The sequence below is a fragment of the Elephas maximus genome, chromosome 25 (genome assembly GCF_024166365.1).
Source record: "Elephas maximus indicus isolate mEleMax1 chromosome 25, mEleMax1 primary haplotype, whole genome shotgun sequence".
NCBI lineage: Eukaryota > Metazoa > Chordata > Mammalia > Proboscidea > Elephantidae > Elephas > Elephas maximus.
Window position 1 is genome coordinate 26,087,418 of NC_064843.1, and position 27,115 is coordinate 26,114,532.

At 45.4% G+C, this 27,115-nt stretch overlaps 1 protein-coding gene across 3 annotated transcripts in view; it reads left to right on the plus strand.

The window, feature by feature from the left end:
• The first annotated feature begins 2,807 nt into the window (after positions 1 to 2,807).
• The window catches only part of PTPRT (protein tyrosine phosphatase receptor type T), a 1,296,550-nt gene continuing 1,272,242 nt past the window's right edge, over positions 2,808 to 27,115 (plus strand). For all 3 annotated transcript variants that reach the window (XM_049868705.1, XM_049868707.1, XM_049868708.1), the window contains exon 1: positions 2,808 to 2,943. In XM_049868705.1, the coding sequence (XP_049724662.1) occupies positions 2,862 to 2,943 (82 nt within the window). In that variant the 5' untranslated portion in view covers positions 2,808 to 2,861. The remainder of the gene's footprint in view (positions 2,944 to 27,115) is intronic.

Genomic DNA, 27,115 nt, shown 5'->3' on the forward strand with positions numbered 1-27,115 from the left:
GAGAAACCCGTTTAGAGGGGGCCTGGCCTGAGGCATCTTTGGCCCTGTGCCAGCACCCCCCCCCCCAGCAGCCCTATGTAAGTGCCCCGGTGCCCTTTGGGAACTGAGTCTTGTGGAAGAGACCAACCTGGGGCCAAACAGCATGCCCACAGTGTGGGAGCTTCCCCTGCAGCAGCCAGCCCAGGTGGCCTTGGCCATATGCCTTGGACAGGAAGGACCTGTGGGCAAAAGTTTCGCAGAGAAGCCTTAAAGACCAGGCTTTAAGGTCCTTCAGACAAAGCAGGGAAGGGCATTCCAGGCAGAGGGAACAGCAGGTTCCAAACGTGGATGTGCGGCTGGATGCCAGAGCCCTGAGGACTGAGCTGGGAATTGGGGGGGGGGGGTCTAGGTATGGAGGGTGGCTTGGAAGCACGGAGGGTGAGGGTTCACACCTGGGCAGGTAAGGCCAGCATCACCAGTTCGGTTTCCATTGGGATGGAGCTTTTTCTCCGGGATGCGCAAGCCCCATTCAGACCCAGAAGCTGTTTGCAGAGTTACATAGCATCTCTAGGGAGTGGATGCATCGAGGCGCATGCTCCAAGGAGCAGCAGAAGGCCAGAAAATGCTGTGAGAACTGCTATTTTATACTTTTCCAGAAAGCTGGAGAGAGGTAACAAATTGGCAGGAGCCGAAAGGAGCCAGGACAAGTTGCAAGTGTGACAGCAAGCTCTTGGCTTAGCAACTCCTTCTTCCCTGGGGTCAGCCATGCCCGGGGTCACAGGTCATGGGTCAAAACCTCTCTTCAGAGGTTTCCTAAAACCTCATCTGCCCAAGGTGAGGGTTTGGTGGAGGAAACAGCTGGCCATTTAGCTCTGAGCAGGAGGGACCTTCTTTTCAATCATCCCTGAGGACTGTTCTTCGCTGCATCCCCAGAGACCAGCACAGACTATGGCCCAGAACAGATACTCCATAAATATTTGTGGAATTAATAAGAATCTCCCAGGTAGCTTGTTAAAGATGCAGCTTCTAGGCCTCCCTCCAGGAGAACCTGATTCTCCCCAGGCAGGAGTCTGGGGAGCAAAACTTAAGAGAAATCTCCCTGGTGGCTTATTTAATTTTTTTTTTTTTTGAGCATGAGGTGGGCACCAATTAGTCCAACTGGCTAATCCAAGCCCTTCATCTTTCAAGGTGGTGATGGTGGGGGTGTGCAGAGAGGGGTGGGGAAATTTGCTTAGGATTACAAGTTAGGTTAGGGAGTCCACAGGTCTCCATTCAAAGGGACTCTTGCACTCCCCCTAGTGGAAAACGGGATCTGGGGAAGGGATGCCCTGGGTTCACCGCCACAGCAACTAGATCCAGAGCCTGGGGCATCTCACTTTTGGAAGCCCTGATCGTGCCTGGCTTTCACAGGACCCCCGCATCCCAAAACAAACAAACAAACAAACCCATTGCCATCGAGTCGAATCCGACTCATAGAGACCCTATAGGACAGAGTAGAACTACCCCATAGAGTTTCCAAGGAGCGCCTGGTGGTTTCCAACGGCTGACCTCTTGGTTAGCAGCCTTAGAACTTAACCACTAGCTACCAGGGTTTCCAGGACTCCCCCACAGTCAGCCAGATCCAATCCTTGCAACTCCAACAAGGATGGGGGCTGTGCTGAAACGTAAGGAGGGCTTTCGCCAGGTAGCAAAGTGCTCACCAAGTGTGAATCCCTTGAGCGACTCCCGGTGCCCAGCCCCTCGCCCCCCACAGGCTCCTTGGCAGAGCACCGGATCTCCTCCATGCGACCCCTGTTCCCCATGCTCTCCGGAGTCAGAGAGCCCCAGCCTGCGGGCTGTGAAGGGCAGCTGGCCTCTTTGATCTGTGGTTTTCTGCTTTGCAGCCCCAACCAGGTCTTTGTTCAGACCTGGGAAAAAAAAAGGAAAAAGCTCCAAGGTTCTGTCTCCGGAGAAAGGGAGGAGGGAAGGTGGCATGAGAGAGGGGGATGCTTGCTGCCCGGCTCGCGCCCCCTCCCGCGTAGGGGTGGGGAGAAGGGAGAGATGTTGGTGAATAAGGTGGCGGGGCGGTAGGCGGATTGCAGCGCTGTCAGCGATGCCCCCTTAAGAGTGAGTGTGTGTGTTCGCTCTTAGATTAAATTCTCATCCCAGGGCGTGCCCGAGACCCTCGCCCGCGGCCTCCTGCCCCATCTTCGGGCAGATTTTACCCCATTCACTTGTCCCCCCACCCGGAGTTCAGACGGCTGCTCCCTCCCTCTTTCCACCTCCATCGCCCCCATTCACCTGTCCACCCCCCCCCACCGGGAGTTCTAACCGCTGCTCTCTGCCTCCCTCCTTCCTCCACCGCCCCCAGTACCTGCGCCCCCGCCGGGCAGACGATGCTAGGCTGCGTGGCGCGGCGCGGGGCGGATAAGCCAGGACCCTGTCGACCCCGTGGGTGCGGGTGCGGGGATGATGTGTGTACGCGCGTGACTGTGCGAGCGGCCCCGAGCCGGCCAGCCCTGGAGAGGGTGCGCGGGGGAGCCCGCGTGTGCCAGCCGCGGGCGTGTGCCAGGCGCGGGCGTGCGCGCGAGGGTGTGTGCGCGACCGAGGCGGAGCGCCCTGGCGGGCGGCGGCGACGGCGACGGCGGCGGCGGCGGCGTTAGGACTCGGGGGACACCGCCCCCGCCCCCGCCCCCCGCGTCCCGCCCCCGCCCAGCCTCCTGCCTCAGTTCGCGCCGCGCCTCGCCTCGGAGCTCAGCGGCGCCGGCTCCGGGAGCCCGAGCGGAGCCAGCCGGGCGCCCAACGGCGCGCACAGCCAGCGGCCGGCCGGCGATGCGGGGCCGCCCCGCGCCCGCCCCAGCCCCGGCCCCCGCGGGAAGGGGCTGAGTCTCCTCGCCGCCCGGATGGCGAGCCTAGCCGCGCTAGCCCTCTGCTTGCTCCTGCGTCTGCAGCCGCTGCCCGGCGCCCGGGGGCAGAGCGCCGCAGGTGAGTGAGCCCGCCGGGCTCCCCGCTTTCTCCCTGCTGCGTCCAGGCACCCGCCACCGGGCCCTGGAGCAGAAAGTTGTGCCGGGGCGTGGGGCCCGGGCAGAGCCCGGGTCCCAGCCTTCAGACGCGGGAAGCCGCGTCCAGGCGCGTCCGGGCAGCGCGTCCGGCCACTGGCGTCCCTCGGCGGCCCGCGTTTGGCGAAGTTCCCCGCTTTACTTTCCTGCAGGGCCCCGGGGCTGGAGTAACTTTTTGTGGTTGTTGCGAATATTTCCACTTGCTGCCTCCCACTTGTCGGAATCTGTCACTTGAGTGTTTGGGGCGGCGAGAAGAGAAGCGGCATCGACGCCCGGGGTGGAGCGTTCTCTACTAGGCAGCTTCTTCCGCTGCGCGCGCTTTACGTGGGGAGGACAGGTCCCCAGCAGACAGTGGCTTCCAGGGCGGTGGCACCTTGTCTTTTCTTTCCGGAGATACAGAAAGCCACAGACTTGCTCGAAACGCTCTGCGCCCCTAAGCTTGTCCTTCTTAAGCAAGCCGATGAAGGCACGGTGGTGGTGTTTGTCTTGACGACGGACCCAGCAGTGCCTTCCCCACTGGCGGTTTTGATCTGGAGTAAATGGGAACCCCTGCTAAAAGCCTTTCGAGTGGAATGAATGGCTTTGACCTGTGCGGTATCTGCTTCTGAAGTTTGGTGACTCATATTTGGGGTTGACCATAGGAAGAGGCGAGCAGATGTCGTTTCTCAGTGTGGGGTTTGCCCTGGGCATGGCCCTAAAGCTAAGCTGGTCTGCGAGGGCCGGGGAGACCACCGCGGTGGTGGTGGAGGCTCACACATCACCCAAGTCCGCTGTGGGCAGCTTCTAGCCCTGAGCCCCCAAAGGGTAGCTGGTGGAGGGAAGCACAGAAGGGAAGGCGTTGGTGTAGGTATGCTTCCAAGTTCAAAATCATCTTGAAGTTTCTTGGCACCGACTGGCTTTGGTGTGACCATGCTGGATCACAGGGACAGGCTGAGATAAGCAAGGGGGACTTAGGAAAAGGTTCGTCTTGGATTGCTAAGCAACAGCTGTGCCCATATATTATCACGCTAAAAGAGAAAGGAAGGAAAGGAGGAAAGAGATAAAAGCCCTGTGGGGAGTGTCACCTTAAAAAGACTGCTTCTGAGGTGAAGAGCCGCTGGAGAGACGAATCCATTGGAATTGGCGTTAGTTTTCTTTGCTTGATGCTAAAATGAGGACTGAATTTGGGACTTTTTTATGAAGGGACAGCCTATTTGCGTGGCTGCGAAGTTGGGCGACAAAGACACTCCTTTTGAGGTGTTGTGAAGCTGAAAGGTTGAGTTCTCAGGTTTGAGAAGAGGGACAGCCGCAGCACCATTCTAAAGATGGTGCACAGTTGTTTTCCTCATTTTGGGGTCTGTATTAGACGTGCTAGTGAGGTGACGGAAGGAGGACGCTGGAGCAATCCTGGGGAGCCGGATATGATCCATAACTTAGATTTTATTGCTCGCCCCCAAAGCCTGACTGGAAGTAAAAACATCTGTAATACTCAGGGTCCCGGGGAAAAACCAGTATGAAAAATATTCCACCACGGGTCTCTTCGGTTCTTGGGTACCTGGCTGCGAGACCTACTGGCTCTGGAAGTTGTCCATTGCTGAACGCGCGCCGGTTCCAGAGGCTTCCGCCAGGTGGCGCTCGCTCACAACTGTTAAAATGCAAATCTAGTTGCTTTCACCGCAGGAATAGAACTTCTTTTCAATTTTTAAATGAGTAATGTGTTTATTCAGCAGTCTTTTGTTAAAACATTTAGAGAAGTGTGAGGAGCAAGCACCTTTTCTTTGTTTGCTCTTTGGGACACATGGGAAAGAAAAGCAATCCTGGAGTTTGGGAAGAAATCTACTGTTGAGGCACCGTATATTTCTTTCCATTCTACCTGAGCGGCTCGGCTTCTGCAAAGCTACAATAGCAGATACTTAGCACCTGGCTGCGTTTGGTGCACGGGCTCCTTAAACAAGTGGGATTAGCTTATTTTTTTTGGAGATTTGGTGCAGTCTAAGCCTCACGCCTTTGTGGAGATGGGAGATTTCCGCATATTTCTATCTGCTCCTTTCTACTTTAATGCTAACTAGACTCTTCAAAGTAGATTTTTTTCCCCCCAGGTTTCCTCGGGAATGTCTGCATTTGTTGATACAGGAATGCTGCAAACGTTGTCTATTTTTTGTCATTCTTATTGTTCATAATGTAGAAATTATTGGAATCCAAGTCTAGGATAAACATGAAAATAGCTTGATTTTCTTTAAAGTATCTTAGTGAAAACTTTTGGCAAGTTTGGGCAAAAAATACATTTAAAATCCCAGTAGTATGTTCCCCGTATTCTTTTAATCTGAAAATTCTCAGCCATGAACACAATCTCAATCTGTAAGTTTTACATCCAATACCCAGCTGGGCCAGTGTGTTTTTCTGTAACATGCTGGTCACAGTGCCCAGAAGTCGGGGGCAAAAGCATGTTAGATAAAGACAGTTTCTTTCCTCCTTATTCGAATATCTTTTTCATAAGCCAGGACAATTTTTTCTAAGAAATGATAGTAAGAAAGCTTTTTAAGATTAGTGTGTTCATGGCAAGGCCAAGCAGGATTTGGGATGGGAGAAGAGTGAAGCAGTTACACAAATGGATAAGAGGATAATAATTAGTCTGTTTGCTAGTGGCGTCAGCATCAGTACACTGAGAACAAACATGCATCTTCTAGGGGACCGACTTGAGATTACAGTTGTTAGCAATGTAGTCATTTAACTCGATAATCATTGCCAGATACCCCTGGGGAACTATTAGCAGTACAGTCAAATTTTACTTTCTGCCCTGGATTGCTTGATTTGTTTCCTAATAAATGAACAATTAATGTGGAAACCTGGCTTGAAATTCTCATTTTGGCAACAATCGCAAACACATTAGTAGTGAAAGCATACCATCTTTATGGGTTACAAGCCACTGTCTTTCTCCTCGACTTAATTTCTTCCTGCGTGTCCTCAGCCCAGCTTCCATAGGTTCCAGGCTGCCACCTGAGACGGCGTCCGCTGTAGCCATGCAACTGTCACCTTTAAGAGCCATGATCACAGGACATTACGTGCAGCAGCTTTCTTTTAAGCGCGGGATACTCCCATGACTCTCTGACAGTGCGTTGCTGTGGAAACAAGGGCAATGCATGTCCGCAAGTGGATCCTTGATAAATATTTGATGATGATGAAGAGATGATGGGGTCCCATTGCCACCATGGTGGGAGACGGGGTCGGGGGACAGGTGGGGGGGGTGGAGTTTAACTAGAAGGCAGCTTGTTTAGAGTAAAAAAAAAAAAAAACAGGAGCTTTGGGGTCCTCAGTTTGAATCCTGCTTCTGCCTCTTACTGGCAATGCCAACTTGAATGAGTCATTGACCTTCTCTGATCCCCAGCTTCTCATCTGTGAAGTGAGAATAATTAGAGCTGCCTCACCGGACTTTGTGAAGATTTAAATAAAATAATGTATTTGAAGTGAATAGAAGACTGCTTGGAGATTAGTAGGCACTTTGTCAAACAGGAGTCATTGTGTGGTGCAAACAATTAACACACTAGGCTGCCAGCTGAAAGGTTGGAGGTTTGAGTCCACCCAGAGGCACCTCAAAAGAAAGGCCTGGCAGTCTGCTTCTGAAAAATCAGCTATTGAAAACCCTATCCAGCACAAGTCTGTGACACCCATGGGGTTGCCTTGAGTCGGAGCCGATGCAATGGCAACTGGTTTTACTGGTTGTCTATTACAGGGAACCCCTGGTGGCATACTGGTTAAGTGCTACGGCTGCTAACCAAAGGGTCGGCAGTTCTAATCCTCCAGGTGCTCCTTGGAAACTCTACGGGGCAGCCCTACTCTGTCCTATAGGGTCGCTATGAGTTTGAATCTACTCGACGGCACTGGGTTTGGTTTTTTTGGTTTTATTACTTACTGTGGCATTGGTGTATGTAAATAGGCCAAGGAGGGCAGAGATGTTAAGTTATGAATTGATAATTAGATGGCTGGGTTTTGGTGATGGTTTTAATTTTTGGGGGGGGGGGGGAACTTGATTCCCTGCAACTGCTTTTAGAAATAGTTTTCAAATGGCTTTTTACCCTAGTCCAAAACCAAAACCAAACCCATTGCCGTCGAGTCAATTCTGACTCATAGCGACCTTACAGGACAGAGTAGAACTGCCCCATAGAGTTTACAAGAAGCGCCTGGTGGATTCCACCTGCTGACCTTCTGTTTAGCAGCCATAGCACTTAACCACTACGCCGTCAGGGTTTCCTTTACCCCAGTAGGAAGAAATCTGGCGATTCAAGGGTCTAGATCGGGTATATTTAGTTTTAAGCACATTTTATCTTTGAATTGGAGCTGACAAAAACCAAACCAAAAAAAAAAAAAAAAAAAAAACCCGAAAAGCAAATGGTTGCACTTTGCAGTAGGAAAACATGTGGGTTTGTCTTTTCTCCCTTCCTACCACCCTCCACCCATGCCATGCCTTAGGGCTCTATCCCCTGCTTCCTTCTTATCTCTTATCTAACTTGCAGATAATGTTTATGGTACTCTTGGAGCCATGGAGGGAAGTGATGCTTTGTGTACTAGACAAACAAGCGAGAAATAAGTAAACACATGGAGGGCCATGGCATTCCAATAAATAAGTAAAAAGACTCTGAGATTATTGAAAACAAACCATGTCCAACAAGTGTAATAGCAGTTGCTAGCACATTACTGAATGGAGCGCAGGAGGCAGCACCATGTTGATATTAGAAATCAGTTATAATGTCTCATGAAATCTTATAAAATGGATTCAAATTGGTTTGAAGAAGAAGCAAGCCACAGATTTTCTTGTGGGGTAATAACAACCAGATGCAGCCAGAGGGACAGCTGTGGTCAATAGTGTGGTATCCAGGTGGGATTTGGTGACCGGTTGAAATCATGGGGTTCAACATTGGGTGTGGTCTTGTGGAATACATCTATTTGCCTGGAAGAGGGAGAAATGAGCGTGATAATGTCATTTATTTATAATCTATTGGTAAGAGTTGCAGGTACTAACAAGAACCCAGGGGATGGAGGATTCTAGCCGTAGACCACAAGGGACCTACCAGAGTCAGGTGAGAAAAATAGGAATTCTTGTAGCAACATGGCAGGGTGGTGAAAGCGCGAAGGAGCCATTGGGGAATGGTGGTCATGAGGGCTGTTTTATTCCAAAATCCCAGTGTTTTTCCAGTTGGCCCATCCTAGGTATATACAGAGCGAAGGGCTGCTCAGGAGTTTTGCCAGATCCACCCTCAGACTGTGGATAACTGTAAAAAATTCAAGTGAGTACACAGTGTTACTGATTTAATTTTTTCACGCTGGAATCCGGCTGCTGAAGTACATCTGACACACACACCTTCACTGGTGCATGAGTGAAATTGAAAGCCTTTTACATTTTTGGAATGTTCAGCTTCAAATTTTTTATTTGATGCTGGAAGGAATATAAAATGGTGAAGCCACTTTGGCCTAAGAGTTTGGCATTTCTCAAAAAAGTTACACATATTCTTATCATATGATCCAGCATTTCTACTTCTAGGCATCTGCTCAACAGAAATGAAAACGTATGTCCGCACAAAGACACGTATGTGAATGTCCATAGCAGCGTTATTCATAAGAGCTCCTAATTGGAAACGATCCAGGTGTTTATCAACCGATGAATTCATATGATGGCGTGCTACTCAGCAATAAGAGGGAACAGATACTGACCGTGCTGCAACATGGACGAACCTCAGATATGTTATGCTAAGTGGGAGAAGCCTGAGGCAAAGACAACGTGTTATATGAAATATCCAGAAAAGGCAAATCTATAGAGACAGAAAGCAGATCAGTGGTTGCCTGGGGCTGGGCATGAGAGCAGGGGTTTACAGCAGGTGGGCCTAAAAGAACATTTTTTTTTTTTAATAATTTTTATTGTGCTTTAAGTGAAAGTTTACAAATCAAGTCAGCCTGTCACATATAAGCTTATATACACCTTACTCCATATTCCCACTTACTCTCCCCCTAATGAGTCAGCCCGCTCCCTCCTTCCAGTCTCTCCTTTTGTGACAATTTTGCCAGTTTCTAACCCTCTCTACCCTCCTATCTCCCCTCCAGACAGGAGATGCCAACACAGTCTCAAGTGTCCACCTGATACAAGTAGCTCACTCTTCGTCAGCATCTCTCTCCAACCCATTGTCCAGTCCCTTCCATGTCTGATGAGTTGTCTTCAGGAATGGTTCTTGTCCTGGGCCAACAGAAGGTTTGGGGACCATGACCACCGGGATTCTTCTAGTCTCAGGCAGACCATTAAGTCTGGTCTTTTTATGAGAATTTGAGGTCTGCATCCCACTGATCTCCTGCTCCCTCAGGGGTTCTCTGTTGTGCTCCCTGTCAGGGCAGTCATCGGTTGTGGCTGGGCACCATCTAGTTCTTCTGGTCTCAGGATGATATAAGTCTCTGGTTCATGTGGCCTTTTCTGTCTCTTGGGCTCATAGTTATCGTGTGACCTTGGTGTTCTTCATTCTAAGAGGACATTTTGAGATGATGAAAGTTCTTTGAAAACTGGAAGTTGGTGATGGTCATGTAAACTTTTTAAATTTACTCCAATCATAGAATTCTACACTTAGCATGGATGAATTGTATGGAATAAATTGGTTAAATTTTTTATTCGAACCTGGGCCTTGGCATAGTGAGACCTGAGTGCAAATCCAGGCTCCACAATGTACTCGTTGTATGACCTTGATAAGTTACTTAATTGTTCTGGCCCTTTCTGCATCTGTAAAATGGGAACACTGACGCCTTGGTGCTGCAGTAAACAAAAAAACCAAACCTGTTGCCATCGAATTGATTCTGACTCATAGCAACCCCATAAGACAGAGTAGAACTGCCCCATGTGGTTTCCAAGGAGCAGCTGGTGGATTCAAATTGTGGACTTTTTGGTTAGCAGCCAAACACTTAACCACCACACCACAAACCTGGAGATAAAACCTGACCAAATCCGTAGCTGTAGAGTCGGTTCCAACTCATAGTGACCCTATAGGACAGAGTGGAACTGCTCCATAGGGTTTCCAAGGCTGTCATCTTTATGGAAGCAAACTGCCACATCTTTCTCCTGTGGAGTGGTTGGTGGGTTGAAACTGCTGACCTTTTGGTTAGCAGCTGCGCATCTAAATCACTGCGCCATCAGGGCTCCTTAGCTGGAGAGATAATGTCTATGAATTGTCAAGCACCCAGTAACTGGTATTACTGTTACTTATTCCTTGCCCGTTTCCAAAATAGATTGTTGTATTAGCAATTTGCAAAGCATCTTTTGTTTTAAGGTTATTCCCCGCCCTCCCAACTTTTTAAGGCTTTTTAGACTGTGAATTAAATCAAGCTAGCAGTTTTCCCCTCATCAGTTTGGCAAAATTAAAAAGTTGAAGACTATCAAGTTTTGACAAGGTCCTGAGCAATTAAGTGTTTTTTTTCATTGTTGAGTCCTGAACATTGAACCAGCCACTTGGAGTGCTAATTTGGCAACGTCTGTTAAAACTGAAGATGTAAATACCTTGTGCCTGCAGTGTTTGGGTAGGGAATGGATTGACAGGGGAAGAGAATAGATCATTCATTCATTCCTTTTCTTTCTCATGTAGCCAAGGATGTAGAAATTTAACTGATAAGTTTGAAGCTTCCCTGAGCAGGAACAGTTGTAACATTTTTTGGCCCCTTAGTTTCCTAACAGGATGAACAGCTGCTAGAAGTGAGAAAGCAGCCCCTTGCCTGCTCTGGCTCTGCCTCCACTGGGGGCTTCCAGAAAGAACTTCACATGGCTAATCTGTGTTGTTGTTAGCTGCCATTGAGTTGGTCCTGGACTCATGGTGAGCCCAGGCACAACGTAAGGAAATGCTGCCTGGTCCTGTGCCATCACCACGATCAGTTGTGGGTCGGGTCTTTGTGATCCACAGGGTTTTTATTGGTTGACTTCTGGATGTAGATGGTCAGATCTTTCTTTTTAGTCTTAGTCTGAAAGCTCTGCTGAAACCAGTTGAGTATCATAGCAACACACAAACGTCCACTGACAGATGGGTGGTGGCTGCACGTGAGGTGCCTTGGCTGGGAATCCAACCCAAGACTCGCATGGAAGGCAAGAATTCTATCAGTGAGCCACTAATGTCCCCCTTGATAGGTCTTGTGCTGCTCTTAGAAGTTTACAAGCCTCAAGCTTTCTGGCATCTGTGAGTCTCATCCTTATCCATGGGAGATGCAGTGCTCTTGCCCACGTGTCCCTGAGCAATACCCCCAGCTCCAGCTTCCAAAGACCCTGGAAAGCCTGATTCCGCTCAAATCACCTTCCCGATGCAGCTTTGCTCTCTTTTTTTTTCCAGTCATGAGACCACAAACCCATTTCTCTTGGTCCTCCTCCAACTCATGGTAGGTAGTTAGATGCTCATCATTTAAGGATCATATGTTTGTCTCTTTGGTACCAAGCATGGATTAGTGGATTTGTATCAGCGAGCAGAAGTTCTTAAAGAACACTTAATGTTTGATCATCAGAATGAACTAGCAGCCTTGGGTAATCTCGACTTGCTTTAATTGGCTATAATTATGATCAGTGTGTTTTGGCTGCTCAAATTATCACAGGTTGGTCAATGGGAGCCCCTTCAAACCAGGGCCTTTGTCACTGCCTCCAGACATCAATGACAGCATCCTTATTTTTCTGTGACAACAAGGGTCTAGGACTCTCTTTGAGATATTCTGCCCCAAACATGCGGTTACTTTTTAAAGAGCCCTGGTGCCTTTTTATGGAGACACCAGAATTTGGCATGCGGGATGGCATGTTCTAGCTGAACACTGGGGTACAGCAGGGTAAAGCTGTGACTGCTAGAAATCTTAGGGACAGAAAAACAAGGTATTTCAAAGGACGTGCATTTATGATTATTTATCTCTTTGATTTTTTGAAGTTGGTTTGAGTATGAAAACTTATTAATCTAATGAAAAAATAATTTTGGCACACTGTCAATACTATATGTTTAAATTAGAATATAGCTTAGAAGTTGATGTCTCCATTTATTCTTTTTTCTTAAGCATCTTGGAATTGGCCCCTAAGTGCATGGGTCCAGATGATTCTCACCCATCAGTATCTCATGGGCATCCATCTTTTGAAAAATAAACAAAACACTCCACTCCAAGGGAGCTGTGTTGGCTATCTATTGCCATGGGTAACAAATAGCCTGCAAACTTAGTGGTTTTGTTATTATACCCTTTCTTTGGGTCAGGAATCTAGACATGGCTGTGCTGGGTCCTCTGGCTCTGGATCTCTCGCAAGACTGAAGTCAAGGTGTTGGCTGAAGTTGCAGTCTTCGCAGCTGGAGTGGGGGAGGATTTTCTTCCAAGCTCACTGTCAACAGGATTCAATTACTCATGGACTGTTGCCCTGGGGGCCTCAAGTCCTCATTGGCTGTTGGCTGGAGGCCGACCTCAGGTCCTTGCCACATGGGTCCCTCCATAGGGCAGCTTACAACATGGCAGCCGGCTTTATCAGAGTGAGCAAGTGAGAGGCCAAGAGAGAGTGTGAGCAAGACTGAAGTCACAATCTTTTGTAACCTAATTTTGGAAGTGACATTTCATCTCTTTTGCTGTTTATTGTTAGAAACAAGTCACTAGGTTCAGCCCACATTCAAAGGGAGGAGTTTACACAAAGGAGTGAATACCAGGAAATGGGGATCACTGGGGGCCATTTCAGAAGCTGGCTGTCACAGGAACCTCAAGTAATAGACAAATGTAGGACATCTGGTGTCTCAGAGGAAAATACAAATATGACCTTGAACTCTGTTCAAATATTTTAATATACATGTATTTTATTTTTTTGAGCACCAGTGTCTGTTCAGTATTAACTTTTAACTTTTTAAAGGCCTTTGAATGGAGAGATGTAATTATTTTGGAATTGATTTAGTCTCTGTTAAAAATAAATTAATTAGGAATGTCAGGAAATAAAAGTGAATATAAAGAAGCATCAGGCAACTTTTTAAACTTTACCCCAAAAATTGAAGTACTATGTTTTTGTAAGACGGTAACATTTTTATAATAATATCTAGGTTCCGTAAGAACCAATTTATTAAAAAAAACAAGAGGTTAGGTTTATAATATAATGTAGCTGAAATTTAATATCTTTTATTACATTTGGAAACCCTGGTGGCATAGTGGTTAAGTGCTACAGCTGCTAACCAAAAGGTTGGCAGTTCGAATCTGCCAGGCGCTCCTTGGAAACTCTATGGGGCAGTTCTACTCTGTCCTATAGGGTCGCCGACGGTACTGGGTTTGGTTTTGGTTTTATTACATTTAGATATCCCAACTTTTTAAATTAATGGTTATTTTAGATTTTTCGTGACCCATTTCCAGAGAGTTTTTAAAAATTATCAGATAAAACTCACATAGAGAATTGAACAAGCTACAGCAATTGAAAAATTTAATGTAGATCAAAAAAAAAAAAAGATTGTATGCATCCAACGTGTTAATGCTGGGACTCTTAGTGTTACTTGACATGGTCGTAGTATGGTCATCCCAGAAGAAACTCAGTCACGGTATTGTCTCAGAGGAACTGTGGTTGGGGCCTCATGAAATCCACAAGGAGAGTGTCTTAGTTTCTTAGTGCTACTGTAACAGAAATAATCACTAGTGGGGGGCTTTAACAAATTTTCTTGCGGTTTAGAAAGCTAGAAATTTGAATTCCAGGCACTGACTCTAGGGGAAGGCTTTCTCCCTCTGTTGGCTCTGGGAAAAGGTCCTTGTCCTCTCTTTTCGCATTCTGTTTCTGGGTTCCTTGGCGATCTTCATGTGGTATAGCATTGACCTCCATCTGTACTTCCTGGCTTCTGTGGCTCCTCTCCTCTTTTACATCTCAAATGTGATGGGCTTAAAACACATCCTACGCTGATACGGCCTCATTAACATAACAAAACCAACCCTATTCCCAAATGGGGTCACTTCCACAGGCATAGGGGTCAGGATTGCAACACATATTTGTTGGGGACACATTCAATGCATAACATTTGGTTTTGTCAAAATCCAAATGGGCTGACAAGACATGGGACTGCTTGCTGGGAACAGGAGTTTGTTTATTCACCTGTTTTCACAAATTAACTGTTGAATTGCAGGTGGGAAGGGCGCTGGTGATTACAAAGGTCCCCACTGTGCTTGTTTAGGTGCTATCTCTATTCAGGCAGGGAGTTGCCAATTTATGATGGTCCCAGACCATTTTGAGGTCATTTGCATAAGGTGATCCTGGGGAAGAAAGCCAAGATACCTTGAGTTCACCTTCATCTGCCTTGGACAAGTGTTTGGCTAGTCTCCACTTGTAATGTCTGAGCAGTTTCTTAGTTATTAACCAGCTTCTTCAGCTCTGCTCATTAAGGCTGTGCAAGCGTGATGCCAGCCACCCCTCCTGGAGTGAGGGAGGTGGGGGCATAGTTTTCCTGGGTATCTAGGTTGAGGCTGCTGCTATATGGAACCTGCACAGTTGTATCTAACAGGCCTGTGTTAGACACCTCATCCTGTTCAGCTGTACGAGCTTTGAGTTCAAAGCCACGGTCATATTCCATCCCTGTCCTGTGTTTCTAGATCCAGAGCTCCTAATGTTAACTGTTCTTATTTTTTCTTTTACTCAGTGACTCTTTCCTCTGTCTAATATTGTTCATTTAGTATCTCTTCATATTTTGCATTTTTTCCAACTTTTGTTACAGGAAGTGTGTGTATGGGTGGGGGAATGGTTTTTGGCTCAGAGACTTCAGAAACCAAGACTTTAAGCTAAGATTCTAAACTGTCTTAAACTGTGGCGTGGTGGAGAAGGTGAGTGATCAGTTATTTTCCCAAAGCTTCTAGCCTTAAAGAAGCTGGGCATTTTGCCAGCCTCCTCCCTGTATCTCAGCTGGCTCGAGTTCAGGATGGTTATCTTCCCCTAAACAAAACCATCTGAAACAAAGCAGAGGCCAGCTCTCTAATACTTGGGTTGCATTGTCTTGAGGCCACTTTAATTAGGCTTTCTTAGGATCCATGGAACCTCCTGGAAGAGAGGAAACATAACTTTCAGCTACTGAGATGTTCAACCGGAACATCCACACACCTTAACTGAATTGAGGTAACACTTCACCCTTGTTTCAAACAGTTTAAAAAAAGATTCATTTTTGTATACTTATCAATGCAATTTTCCCATCTCAATTAAGTCTATTAAACTTTCCACTCAGATGGTGTCTGTTCCAAGTAGAAAATAGTTTCTGAGACATGACCCTCTGAACACTGTTTTTGGTGGAGGAGTGTAGATAACTGGAGCAAATCCCAGAGTTCTAAGGGCATCATTGCCAGTAAAAGGTGTACACTTTTTAAAAACAATTTCTTAGTTTACAAACTGCAACTTGAGACCAGTCTTCTAACTGTCCATCATTTAGGTAAATGTTGGTGGTCAGAGCTTTCTTACCTTTGTTGTCTTAACCTCTTCTCACATGTAAAACATTTGGCATAATTGCCTTGCATATTTTCCCTGTATTGTTATTACTTCTATGTGTACAGTTGGCTAGTGAGCATGAAAACATTCCTCAGCCCATTCTCATTTCTTCTCATGTCTAAAACCTTAGCAGCTATCATTTATTTTCAGCAAATTACCAACCATCTTTTCCACTACGGCTCTAGGGATTCCTAGGACCTCCACCATCCCGGCTTACCTTTTCCGATATCTAGTTCTATAACAACCTGTGATATGCAGATGACACAACCTTGCTTGCTGAAAGCCAAGAGGACTTGAAGCACTTACTGTTGAAGATCAAGCACTATAGCTTTCAGTATGAATTACACGTCAACATAAAGAAAACAAAAATCCTCACAACTGGACCGATAAGCAACATCATAATAAATGGAGAAAATATTTCATTTTACTTGGATCCACAATCAACACCCGTAGAAGCAGCGCTCAAGAAATCAAATGACATATTTCGTTGGGCAAATCTGCTGAAAAAGACCTCTTTAAAGTGTCAAAAAGCAAAGCTGTCCACTTGAGGACCAAAGTATGCCTGACCTAAGCCATGGTGTTTTCAATCTCCTTATATGTATGTGAAAGCTGGACAATGAATAAGGAAGACCAAAGAAGAATTGATGCATTTGAATTATGGTGTTGGCGAAAAATATTGAATGCACCTCAGGCTGCCAGAAGAAGAAACAAATCTGTCTTGGAAGAAGTGTAGGCGGAATGCTCCCTGGAAGCATCTCACTTACTTTGGACATGTTATCAGGAGGGACCAGTCCTTAGAGAAGGACATCACGCTTGGTAAAGTAGAGTGTCAGCGAAAGAGAGGAAGAATCTCAATGTGGTAGATTGATTGACACCGTGACTGCAACAATGTGTTCAGACGTAGCAGTAATTGTGAGGATGGCACAGGACAGGGTTCTGTTGTACATAGGGTCACTGTGAGTTGAATCTGAATTGACAGCACTTAACAACAATAACAACACAGTTCAGGGCATCCTTTTGGAATCCACAGGTTTTGGTTCGAACATCAGATATTTTCTCTTTTGGGGTTTCAGCTCCCTTTGGACATCTTCAGTCCTAGCCATTGCTTTTGCTCTCACGTAAGATTCTAGGAATTACGCTTTAGTCTCATTGCCCTTGGTTCAGCCATTTTTATTATACACCAGGTCCAAATGGTTGGAACAAGGGGAACAGTGTATGGATTGCATTTGACTCAGCTCCTCCCACAAAAATTCTCATGTATCAGGAATATTTTACTCACTGTTCCCTGCTTTGGTGTTCTGATCCCTATCCAAAATCTGGCCATGGTTGTGGGCTCTGCATGCATGTCCCACTTCTGACACCAACAGAATAGTTTCAAATGGGTTACGATTATCTGGCAGAGACCTTGTATGTATTCCAAAACGTCTATAAATTCATGATTTATTTAGCCAAAGACACAGGATATCGTGGAAGTGAGATGACTCCACAGAGCAGAAGCAGATGCAGTATATCTTGGTCTGGCCTTTTCTGGCCCCTTGGTTTACTAATGGATGCAGAGTTGCCAGTGACATCTTCAACATTGGCAGGGTCCTGCTTGTATATAGAGGCAGCTCAATTCTTGCTATGCCACTGCCTTTTTATACCAGCATCTTGGAAGAATGTATGCTAATAATCTGCATATATATTTAAGGAATACTTCCAGATATTATGCTCTGCTCGTTCATAAACCAAACAGCATCTACAAGGCCACATCTTATTGTGGGAAGAAAACAGAGCCAGTATTATGGATGTAAGAATCAAGTATGCATTAAAAATCAAGGTACATGTGTATATGTAAGTATAAAAAGCAGAGTAGAAGGCTGTACTCCTTAGGAGAGGTATGGGGAGAAATAGAACTGGGATGGTGGTTAAAGGGCAATCTATAATATTTTAAAATAGTCTAAAAGAATCTATAATATTCTATTTCTTTTGAAAAGGGGAAAACTTTAAGAAAACTTGTTAAAATTAGTTCGCAATTCTTGGTAGAAGAGAATATAGGTGTTAATTATATTTTCTTTGTAGTATTTCTGCATTTAAAGTACCTTCTTAAAAAGTGATACTTTTAGATTCTAAGATTTGTTTGCAAGATGAAAATGTTAGGGCTTTTAAACATGTGTACTGTTTTTTTTTCTTCAGTTATTATCTCAACTCAAATTAAGGTCTCCTTTTCTAATTTTTTTTTTTTTTTCTATTGCTTGTTGCTTTGTTTCCTATTTGGAAAACCTTATTCAGAGTCTGTAACGAGGATTCTTCTGGAGAATTCTAAGATCCCAGCATCTAGTTAAAGGAGAGAAGTAGAGAACTGTGTTGTAGACAAAAGGTGACATTTGGGAGTGAGTTTTGGGGCTCCAATGGATGGGATCTTGTTAGGCATCAGCATCTATCCTCTTACCACACGCCCTCCTCTCTCCTGGGACCTCTGTGGAGGGACCCCCTATCTGCTAGGGAAACAGCAGATGTTCTTCCATGGGATGCTTTGGCCCTGGATTTGCTTGAGTGCTCAGAAAGGCCCATTTGGCAAAGAAGACTAGTGTTTCACAACATTTTCAATCTTTACAGATGCTGTGAACCTGGGCACAGTTTCCGATCTATGAAACAACCAGATGACCCTGGGCACAGTTGTCTTATCTGTGAAAAAAAGATGCTTTTTTTCTTTTTTTAAATTATTATTCTTTTGTTGTTGGGAATATACACAGCGGAACATACACCAGTTCAACAACTTCTACATGCACAATTCAGTGACATTGATTACATTCTTCAAGTTGTGCAATGGTTCTCACTCTCATTTTCCTAATTGTTCCTCTCCATTAACATAATCTCACTGCCCCCTAAGGTTCCTATCTAACCTTTCAAGTTGCTGCTGTCAGTTTGATCCCATATAGATAGATCTTGAAAGAGCACAATGCTCAAGGCAGACATTCTTTACTAATTAAGCTAATTTATTGTTTATAACCAAATGGTTTCTATTGTTTCCTAAGGGCTGAAATTCTACGCCTCCTACTTAAGGATGTTGATTTTTATTCCCTGAAAATCAAATGACTTGAGATCTTTGATAGAAGTTTAAATATATTAAATATCTACTGTTTCCAAATTGATCGTTTTTACCATTTGACACCCTTGATAGCTTGTTGGTTCAAAAGGAATACGTTGTACAATCCTCAGGTCTGGGAGATGAAACAAGCAGAACCTTTCCCCGGGGGTATTCGTTTCAAACAGCGACCCATTAAAACAATCCAGATTAGAATATGACAGCAGGAATCTTCACTGTCCTGGGATGAAGATTTCTAACCCCCAAAGTGTATACAGGAGAGAAGGGCATTTGGCTCCTGTTGAAATGGAAAGCAGAAAATACAAAACCAAACCTGTTGCTGTCGCGTCGATTCCGACTCATAGTGACCCTATAAGGATAGAGTAGAACTGCCCCATAGAGTTTCCAAGGAGCGCCTGGTGGATTCGAACTGCCGACCTTTTGGTTAGCAGCTGTAGCGCTTAACCACTACACCACCAGGGTTTCCCCAGAAAATACGAGGACCTGACAAATCATTTGGTGAAATGATGGATGATAACCCCCCAAAACCAACCAACCCACCCGTTGCCATCAAGTCGATTCCAAATCATAGTGACCTTATAGGACAGAGTTGAACTTGTGTAAAGAGTTTCCAAGGCTGTAAAATCTTTACAGAAGCAGAATGTTGCATGTTTCTCCCATGGAGCTGCTGGTAGGTTCGAACTGCCAACCTTTCAGTTAGCAGCCGAACGCTTAACCGCTGCTCCGCTAGGGCTCCGATGGATGATAGGGGGATAGTAATAGGGAAGCAGATTAAAAAGTTATGAAAATCACAGGTGCACCAGGGTATGTCTGCAAAGCATGAAAGAGCAACATGGAGCACCAGGAGAATAAATATAGGACAGAAATACTACCAAAGTGTGAGCACTAACACCACTGCATACACTACTTAAATGGACCAAACACTTTTCCAAGTGCTTTACTCATTGTCACTCATTGCACCTTTGTAACAGTCCTATGATGTGAGTACAGTCGTCATTAAACTGTGGAACACGGTGGGTACATAACAAGCCCAAGGTCACAAAGCTAGTGAATGGTAGAGTCAGGACTTGAACTTAGGCAGTTTGGGACTGGAATCTGTGTTCTTAGCCTGTATTCTCTGTGGTTTCTCTGATTTACTTTGTGCCAGATGCTGTGCTAACTCACACTTAGGGGAAAAACTAGGTCCTACTGGACATTCCTGGGTAGAAAGCCAACCGTCAGAATTTTCAGTGAAAATTCCTTTGGGGAATTCTGAGACTTCATGTAATTCTTGCAATGATGCTATGAGGCAGGCACAATAACCTAGTACATCGGGTAAAAGAATGGGTTTTATGGAGGTTTAAAGGGGTTGGCCACAGTCATACTTGTCGTCCCACTCCTGAGTTCAGATTCGTAATCACCATGTGATGTTTAATTTGGAAGACCTTTATGGTGGGAAGGTGTATGGGAGAGCGGTGCTGTATTCCCAAGAAAAGAGCCCCTTCTCCCCCCAAATACTCTCGACTATCCCATGCCTGAAGTCCCTGAGTGGTGTAAAGAGTTAATGTGCTCGGCTGCGAACTGAAAGTTTGGCGGTTTGAGTCTACCCAGAGGCATCTCGGGAGAAAGACCTGGCAATCTACTTCCGTAAAATTACAGCCATTGAAAACACTGTGGACCACAAGTTCCACTCTGACACACGTGGGGTCATCATGAGTTGGAATCAACTCAAAGGCAACTTTTGTTTTTATTGAATCCCAATTTTTCAAGAGGATAATTTCAAGGGACAATCCTCAGTTGTCCTGGAACAAAGTTTGAGCCCCTGGATATGGCTGCTGCTGATTCAGTGTTGGGGACTCAACAGCCGAAGGTGCTGTATACCCTTACACACTTAAAGACCCTTGTGTGCGGTTCATCCCAGACTGGTTTTGGGACCTCTGGGGCTCTGCCAAACACATCATTTTAAGAATTCACTTTTTGGCTGCATGTAGTGTATTGGCTCATTTAATCCACATGATAGCCATCCAGCGGATTTAAGACAAGTGATTATCCGTCCAGTTTTACAGGTGAGGAGGCTGAAGCTCAAGCCACCATGTGGGACTGGCTTTGATTTTGTAGGCTGCATCAAGGTGTTGAATGTCAAAGATTTTGCTGTGGGAAGCTCTGATTCAGGAGATATAAGGATCTGTGTAATTTTATCTCTGATTTTCCAAAGGCACCAAATACTTCCCCATCTACTTTTTCACTGTTTGCCCATTTGTAGTTAAGAATGTGTAAATTGCCTTTCAATTTCTGCCCTGTGCCGCGTCAGCACCACCTGGGAACTTGTTAGAAATGCAAATTATCGGGCCCTACCCTAGATCTGATGTATCAGAAACTGATCTGATGTATCAGAAACTCCCTCGGGGGTAGGGCCCAACAATTCGTATTTTAATAAGCCCTCTGGATGATTCTGACGCCTGTGGACATTTGAGAACCAATGGTTTAGAGGCCAAGATGCACTGTGAATTTTGTGTGAGACCTTTGGCCAATCAATTCCCCTCTCTGGCCTGGAAGTCAGCTTCCCTGACAGCCAAATGAGAGAGAGCTTTGCTATCTCCATTCAAAGCGCTTGCCTCTCTGAAATGGTCTTCTTGTTTACTCAAGTGCTAATTTTCTAACCTTTTCTTCTAGAATTTAAATCCATGAAGGTTGGGACTTTGTTCACTGCTGAGCCTCGGTGTACAGCACAATTCCTACACGTAGTACGCACTCAATTAATGTTGTTGAATGAATATTAAGTGATTTCTAAGATCCCTTCAGGAAACCCCGGTGGCGTAGTGGTTAAGAGCTACAGCTGCTAACCAAAAGGTCGACAGTTCGAATCCACTGGGTGCTCCTTGGAAACCCTGTGGGGAAGTTCTACTCCGTCCTATAGGGTTGCTGTGAGTTGGAATTGACTTGTGGGTTTTTTTTTTTTTTAAGATCCCTTCCAGCAATTTTAGTCTTAAAAATCAAAGCTTCTGTGTTCTGTCTTACACAATAATAGCTGGTTTATTTTAACTCTGTCAATCAGAAATCTAAACCAGTACTTTCATTTTATCTTCTTTTAAAAGAAAAATAATAATTGATGAATTAAGGAAAGAATACTTAAAAAGGCAGCTTCCATGCGCCAGGGACAATGGCACAGGCCGTATGTCACACGTTATCCCGTTTAATCCTTATAATGTCCCTGTGAAGTTGGATCACTATACAGAGAGGTGTCAGTGAGGTTATGCGACACGCCAAGGCCACACAAATAAGGGTTTAAACCTGACTGCCTTCACTTCTAGGCGAGTGTTGTTTTCAATTTCAAAGCTGTGCAAGATCCTAAAGAATCTTCTGAATTGTAAAGGTTGACTCCATCATCAAAAGTATAGTTTGCCCTTAAATATATTTTATCTTGGGTCACTCAATGTGTTGGAAGGAGAATAGGCGCTGGGATCAGAGAAGCCTAAATTAAAATTCCGGTTTTTGCTGCTGACTGTGTGTCCTTCGGCAAGTTACTGTACTTTTTTGAGCCTTGGACTTCCCATCTATCAGTGAAAATACACCAGCCTGGGAGGGGGATGTGAGGGTTTGGGAATGGTGCATGTAAAATACCTGGCAAGTGATGGTAGCAGTGGGGGTTATAATGTTATTACCTTCTGGAGAATTCGTAACTCAAGCAAGTCATATGATATCTCAGTCAGATGGGTGGATTTTAGAATTTGCTGTTCTTTGTTAGGAAAAAAACTGATACTGTGAATTGTACTTGCAAATGTGTGTGGAGATATTGTCATCCCCATCTGGACTGGCTCCCAGGTCACACTGCCTGGGATAGCTACTCCTCCCATTTACTTGCTGTTTACCCTTGGGCAAATCAGTTAACCTCTCTGAACCTTAATTTTTCCATCAGAAAATGAGGATAGCAATGCCTGCCTCGGTAGACTGTAACGAGCATCATGTGAAGTCATGTATGTTGTTAGTTGCCATTGAGTCAGCTCCACCTCAGGGTGAGCTTATGTGTAACAGAACAGAACACTGCCTGGTCCTGCAGCATCTTTACGATTATTGATATGCTTGAGTCCATTGTTGTGGCCACTGTGTATTTTGAGTGCCTTCCAGCCTAGGGGGCTCATCTTCCAGCACTGTATCAGACACTATTCTGTTGTGATCCATAGGGTTTTCACTGACTAATTTTTAGCAGCAGATCATGAGGCCTTTCTAACTAGTCTGTCTTAGTCTGCAAGCTTTGCTGAAACCTGTCTACCTTGGGTGACCCTGCTGGTTTTTGAAATACCAGCAGCATAGCTTCTAGCATCATAACAACACACAAGCCCCCACAGTACAACAAACTGACAGATGGGTGGTGAAACGTGTCTTAAGTCGTGAATAAATAGTGTGACAGCTATTATCATGGTAAATGGGAATTTCCTCTGCAAATCAAGTATGCCCATGGTCTCATTGCTGGTGTATACTAGACATGCAGATGGACATCTCTATACCTGTAGGTAGGTACCAGGTGAGGTCCTATATAAAAACAGGAAGTGGTAACTATATGCCAGCTGTTGTGTATAGCTTTTCACTTATTCAGAGTCCTGCTTTTCAGAAGGCTCGCTTTCTCATGAGTTGTAAAGAGCCTCTGAATTTTCAAATAGATGTTGTCATTAGTTGCTGTCAATTCTGACTCATGGCGACCCCTTGTGTACAGAGTAGGGCTTTCAAGGCTGTGACCTTTTGGAAGCGGATCACCAGGCCTGTCTCCCAAGGCATCTCTTGGTGGGTTCAAACTGCCAACCCTTTGGCTGGTAGTCGACAGCCTAACCATTTGCATCACCCAGCCATGAAATAGATGTTAAACTCACACAAAGCTCTTGTCCTTTCTCCAAAGGAGAATGCCTGGACTCTCATTCAGTGTCTGGAAACTCTTACTTTACACATGATTCTAACAAGTTGTGATTTGATTTCCAAGCCCAGAAGGTTTAGAAGCAGGAGACAGGCTATTCTGGGGAGGCATGCTTGCATGGTGGTAAATAAAAACAGAGGATGGCCTGATCGCTAGAGAAGAGGGAGGAAGACTCTAAGAAGCAGCAATGAGATCTCAGTCATCTCAGTGCCCAGAGCTGCTTGGCACGTGGGCAGGGGATGCTATACTCCTGTGAAGGCCCCAGACGCCCCACCTTATAGCTTGGCTGAAGACTTACTAGTGGCAATCACGACAATTGTGATGTTAGGAGAAAAAATAGGTGTGAATTGCCAGTACAATAGCTGATCTCTTTATGGGTGGCCCTGAGTTACAAGACATGGCTTAATTGTTTTCCCTAATCCCAGTGATTCTACTTTCATGATGCTTTCTGGAGTATTTTTAGGCATATCATTCCATTTGAATCCTGGGCTCTTGACAAGTGTTGTGCCCTTTTGTAGACAGGAGTCTGTGTCTTAGATAGTTTAAAGGCCCAACCCAATGCTACACAGGTGCTAAGGCTGGGGCAAGGCCTGAAACCTAGTCTTCAGGTTTTGACTCTTGGGTGCCTGCCAGGGCCCCATTCTATCACGTAAGCAGGCAGAGAAGTTTGTGGAACGCTTTGCAGACACAGCCCTTCAAGTGTCTGCTATGGGTTTAGCATGATTTCCTGAACCTAATGAGCCCTGGATTTAAGTATTTGTAGTAGTAAATTGAATTAAAGGGCAAACCCTTAGCTATCTGGAAAACTCTGCTATCTGTAAAGGCACATTACTAGGAACAGCGTGGATGAAGGCCTGGTGGAAGAAGACAAGCAGGTGGAGGAAACGCGTAAAGAGAAGCTCAGGTAAAGGGGAGTGAGGTGGAGGTCTGGGACGCCATTCGGGTGACAGTTGTGGGACAGGGTGCACGGCCTCTAGGCCTGGCTGAGTCACTCTGGGGAGTGTGCTTCTCTCCGCCTTTCTTTGGCTGTGTTGATTTTGCTTGAACTAATTCTTTAGGGGGAGCAAGTTTGCAGCCTAAGGCTCTTAGTTAAAAATAAATTTTATTTTCCCTGAGAAATTCAGACTAGCACAGCGAAAAATTCCTGTGGGATAGAGGTTTTGATAACAAATAATGAGACAACAGCCATCAGAGGTTCCCTTAACCCTGGCTTCCTCGAGAGGTCGGTTTGAGCCAAATGGCCTGCAGAGGCCCCTGGCTCAGAACCATCTAAGTGGGTCCGCGGTATGAAGCAGGACAGGCTGGGTGCTGTTATATTCCTTCTTCCTAGGCCCAGACGACTGTGAGACTGTGATAGGGTTTGATTTTCCTCTTTGTCACTTGTGTCAAAGAGGAAGATGTGGCAAATGATGTCCCTTTGTTGGAGGAAAGAGATTGAGATTGGTTTAATGTGGTGGTTCTCTGGAAGAAGCCAGCCTCTGTTCTTTTAGATTTGTGAACTACTTAGGATAAGGCAGTTGGAGGTGTGTGGACAGTTGACAGCATGCAAATCTGGGTTAGGATGAGTTTAGAAACACAAGTTGAAGTGACAGATTGGACCCTCTATGGGTTAACTACTGCTGCATAACAAATTACCACAAAGTTAGCCACTTCAAACAACACACTTATTTATTTTTATTTTTATTGTGCTTTAAGTGAAAGTTTACAAACCAAGTCAGTCTCTCATATAAAAACTTATATACACCTTCCTATATACTCCTAGTTGTTCTCTCTCTAATGAGAAAGCACACTCCTTCCCTCTACCCTCTATTTTCTTGTCCAGTCGGCCAGCCTCTGACCCCCTCTGCCCTCTCATTTCCTCTCCAGACAAGAGCTGCCCACACAGTCTCATGTGTCTACTGAATCCAAGAAGCTCACTCTTTACCAGTATCATTTTCTATCCCATAGTCCAGTCCAATCCCTGTCTGAAGAGTTGGCTTTGGGAATGGTTCCTGTCTTGGCCTAACAGAAGGTCTGGGACCATGACCTCCAAGGTCCTTCTAGTCTCAGTAAGACCATTAAGTCTGGTCTTCTTACGAGAATTTGAGGTCTGCATCCATTGCTCTCCTGCTTTCTCAGGGGTTCTCTCTTGTGTTCCCTGTCAGGGCAGTCATTGGTTGTAGCTAGGCACCATCTAGTTCTTCTGGTCTCAGGCTGATGTAGTCTCTGGTTTATGTGGCCCTTTCTGTCTCTTGGGCTCATAATTACCCTGTGTCATTGGTGTTCTTCATTCTCCTTTGTTCCAAGTGGGTTGAGACCAATTAATGCATCTTAGATGGCCACTTGCTAGCGTTTAAAACTGGAGGTGGGCACTTTTATCCCCACCTTTCACAGATGAGGAAGCTGAGATCTCAGCGTGTAAATTAACTGGCCTCTAAAATCACCTTGCTCATAAATGGCACAGCTAGGATTAAAATTCAGTCTAGTCTGCCCCGTTCCCTCACGTCTCTCTGACTTCCTCCAGGAAGTTGGTTCTAGGATATTGGAGGACTGAAAGGCAAAGGAGGATGTTCAGGTCCCTGGAGGTTGTCCCTGTGGGAAGCAGCTTCCACGCCCCAGGGGCTGGGAGTGGGGGCAAAGGGAAGAGCTTGGGGTTACTAGAACCTGGCTTGGAGGAGGGGCCCTCCAGAGCTGGGGCCTAGGCCCCCTAGCAGAGGCAGATTAACCAATAAGACCCCAGACGCCACTCTCCAAAGTGGAATGCAGAATGTTTTCTTAATAGATTTTATTACGCCAGTTGACTTAGATGTCCCCTGAAACCATGGTTCTCAAACCCCTGCCCCTGCTATGCTGGTCTTCGAAGCGTTCAGTTTATTCAGGAAACTTCTTTGCTTTTGGTTTAGTCTAGTTGTGCTGACCTCTCCTGTATTGTCTGTTGTCTTTCCCTTCACCTAAAATAGTTCTTATCTGCTATCTAATTAGTGAAACCCCCTCTCCCTCCCTCCCTCCCCGATCTCATAGCCATCAAAGAGTATTTTCTTCTCTGTTTAAACTGTTTTTTGAGTTCTTATAATAGTGGTCTCATACAATATTTGTCGTTTTGCAACTGACTAACTTCACTCAGCATAGTGCCTTCCAGATTCCTCCATGTTATGAAATGTTTCACGGATTCATCACTGTTCTTTATAGATGCGTAGTATTCCATAATTTATTTATCCATTCATCCGTCGATGGGCACCTTGATTGCTTCCATCTTTTTTGCTGTTGTAAACAATGCTGCAATGAACATGGGTGTGCATATATCTGTTCTTGTAAAGGCTCTTATTTCTCTAGGATATATTCCAAGGAGTGGGATTGCTGGATCGTATGGTAGTTCTATTTCTAGCTTTTTAAGGAAGCACCAAATCAATTTCCAAAGTGGTTGTACCATTTTACATTCTTACCAGCAGTGTATAAGTGTTCCAGTCTCCACAACCTCTCCAACATTTATTATTTTGTGTTTTTTTGATTAATGCCAGCCTTGTTGGGATGAGATGGAATCTCATTGTAGTTTTGATTTGCATTTCTCTAATGGCTAATGATCGAAAACAACACATTTATTTATCTCATGGTTTCTGGGGGTCAGGAGTCCAAACACAGCTTAGCCCTGCTTCAGGGCCTCTCATGAGGCTGTAATGAAGGTGTTACTAGGATTGGAGTCTCATCTGAAGGCT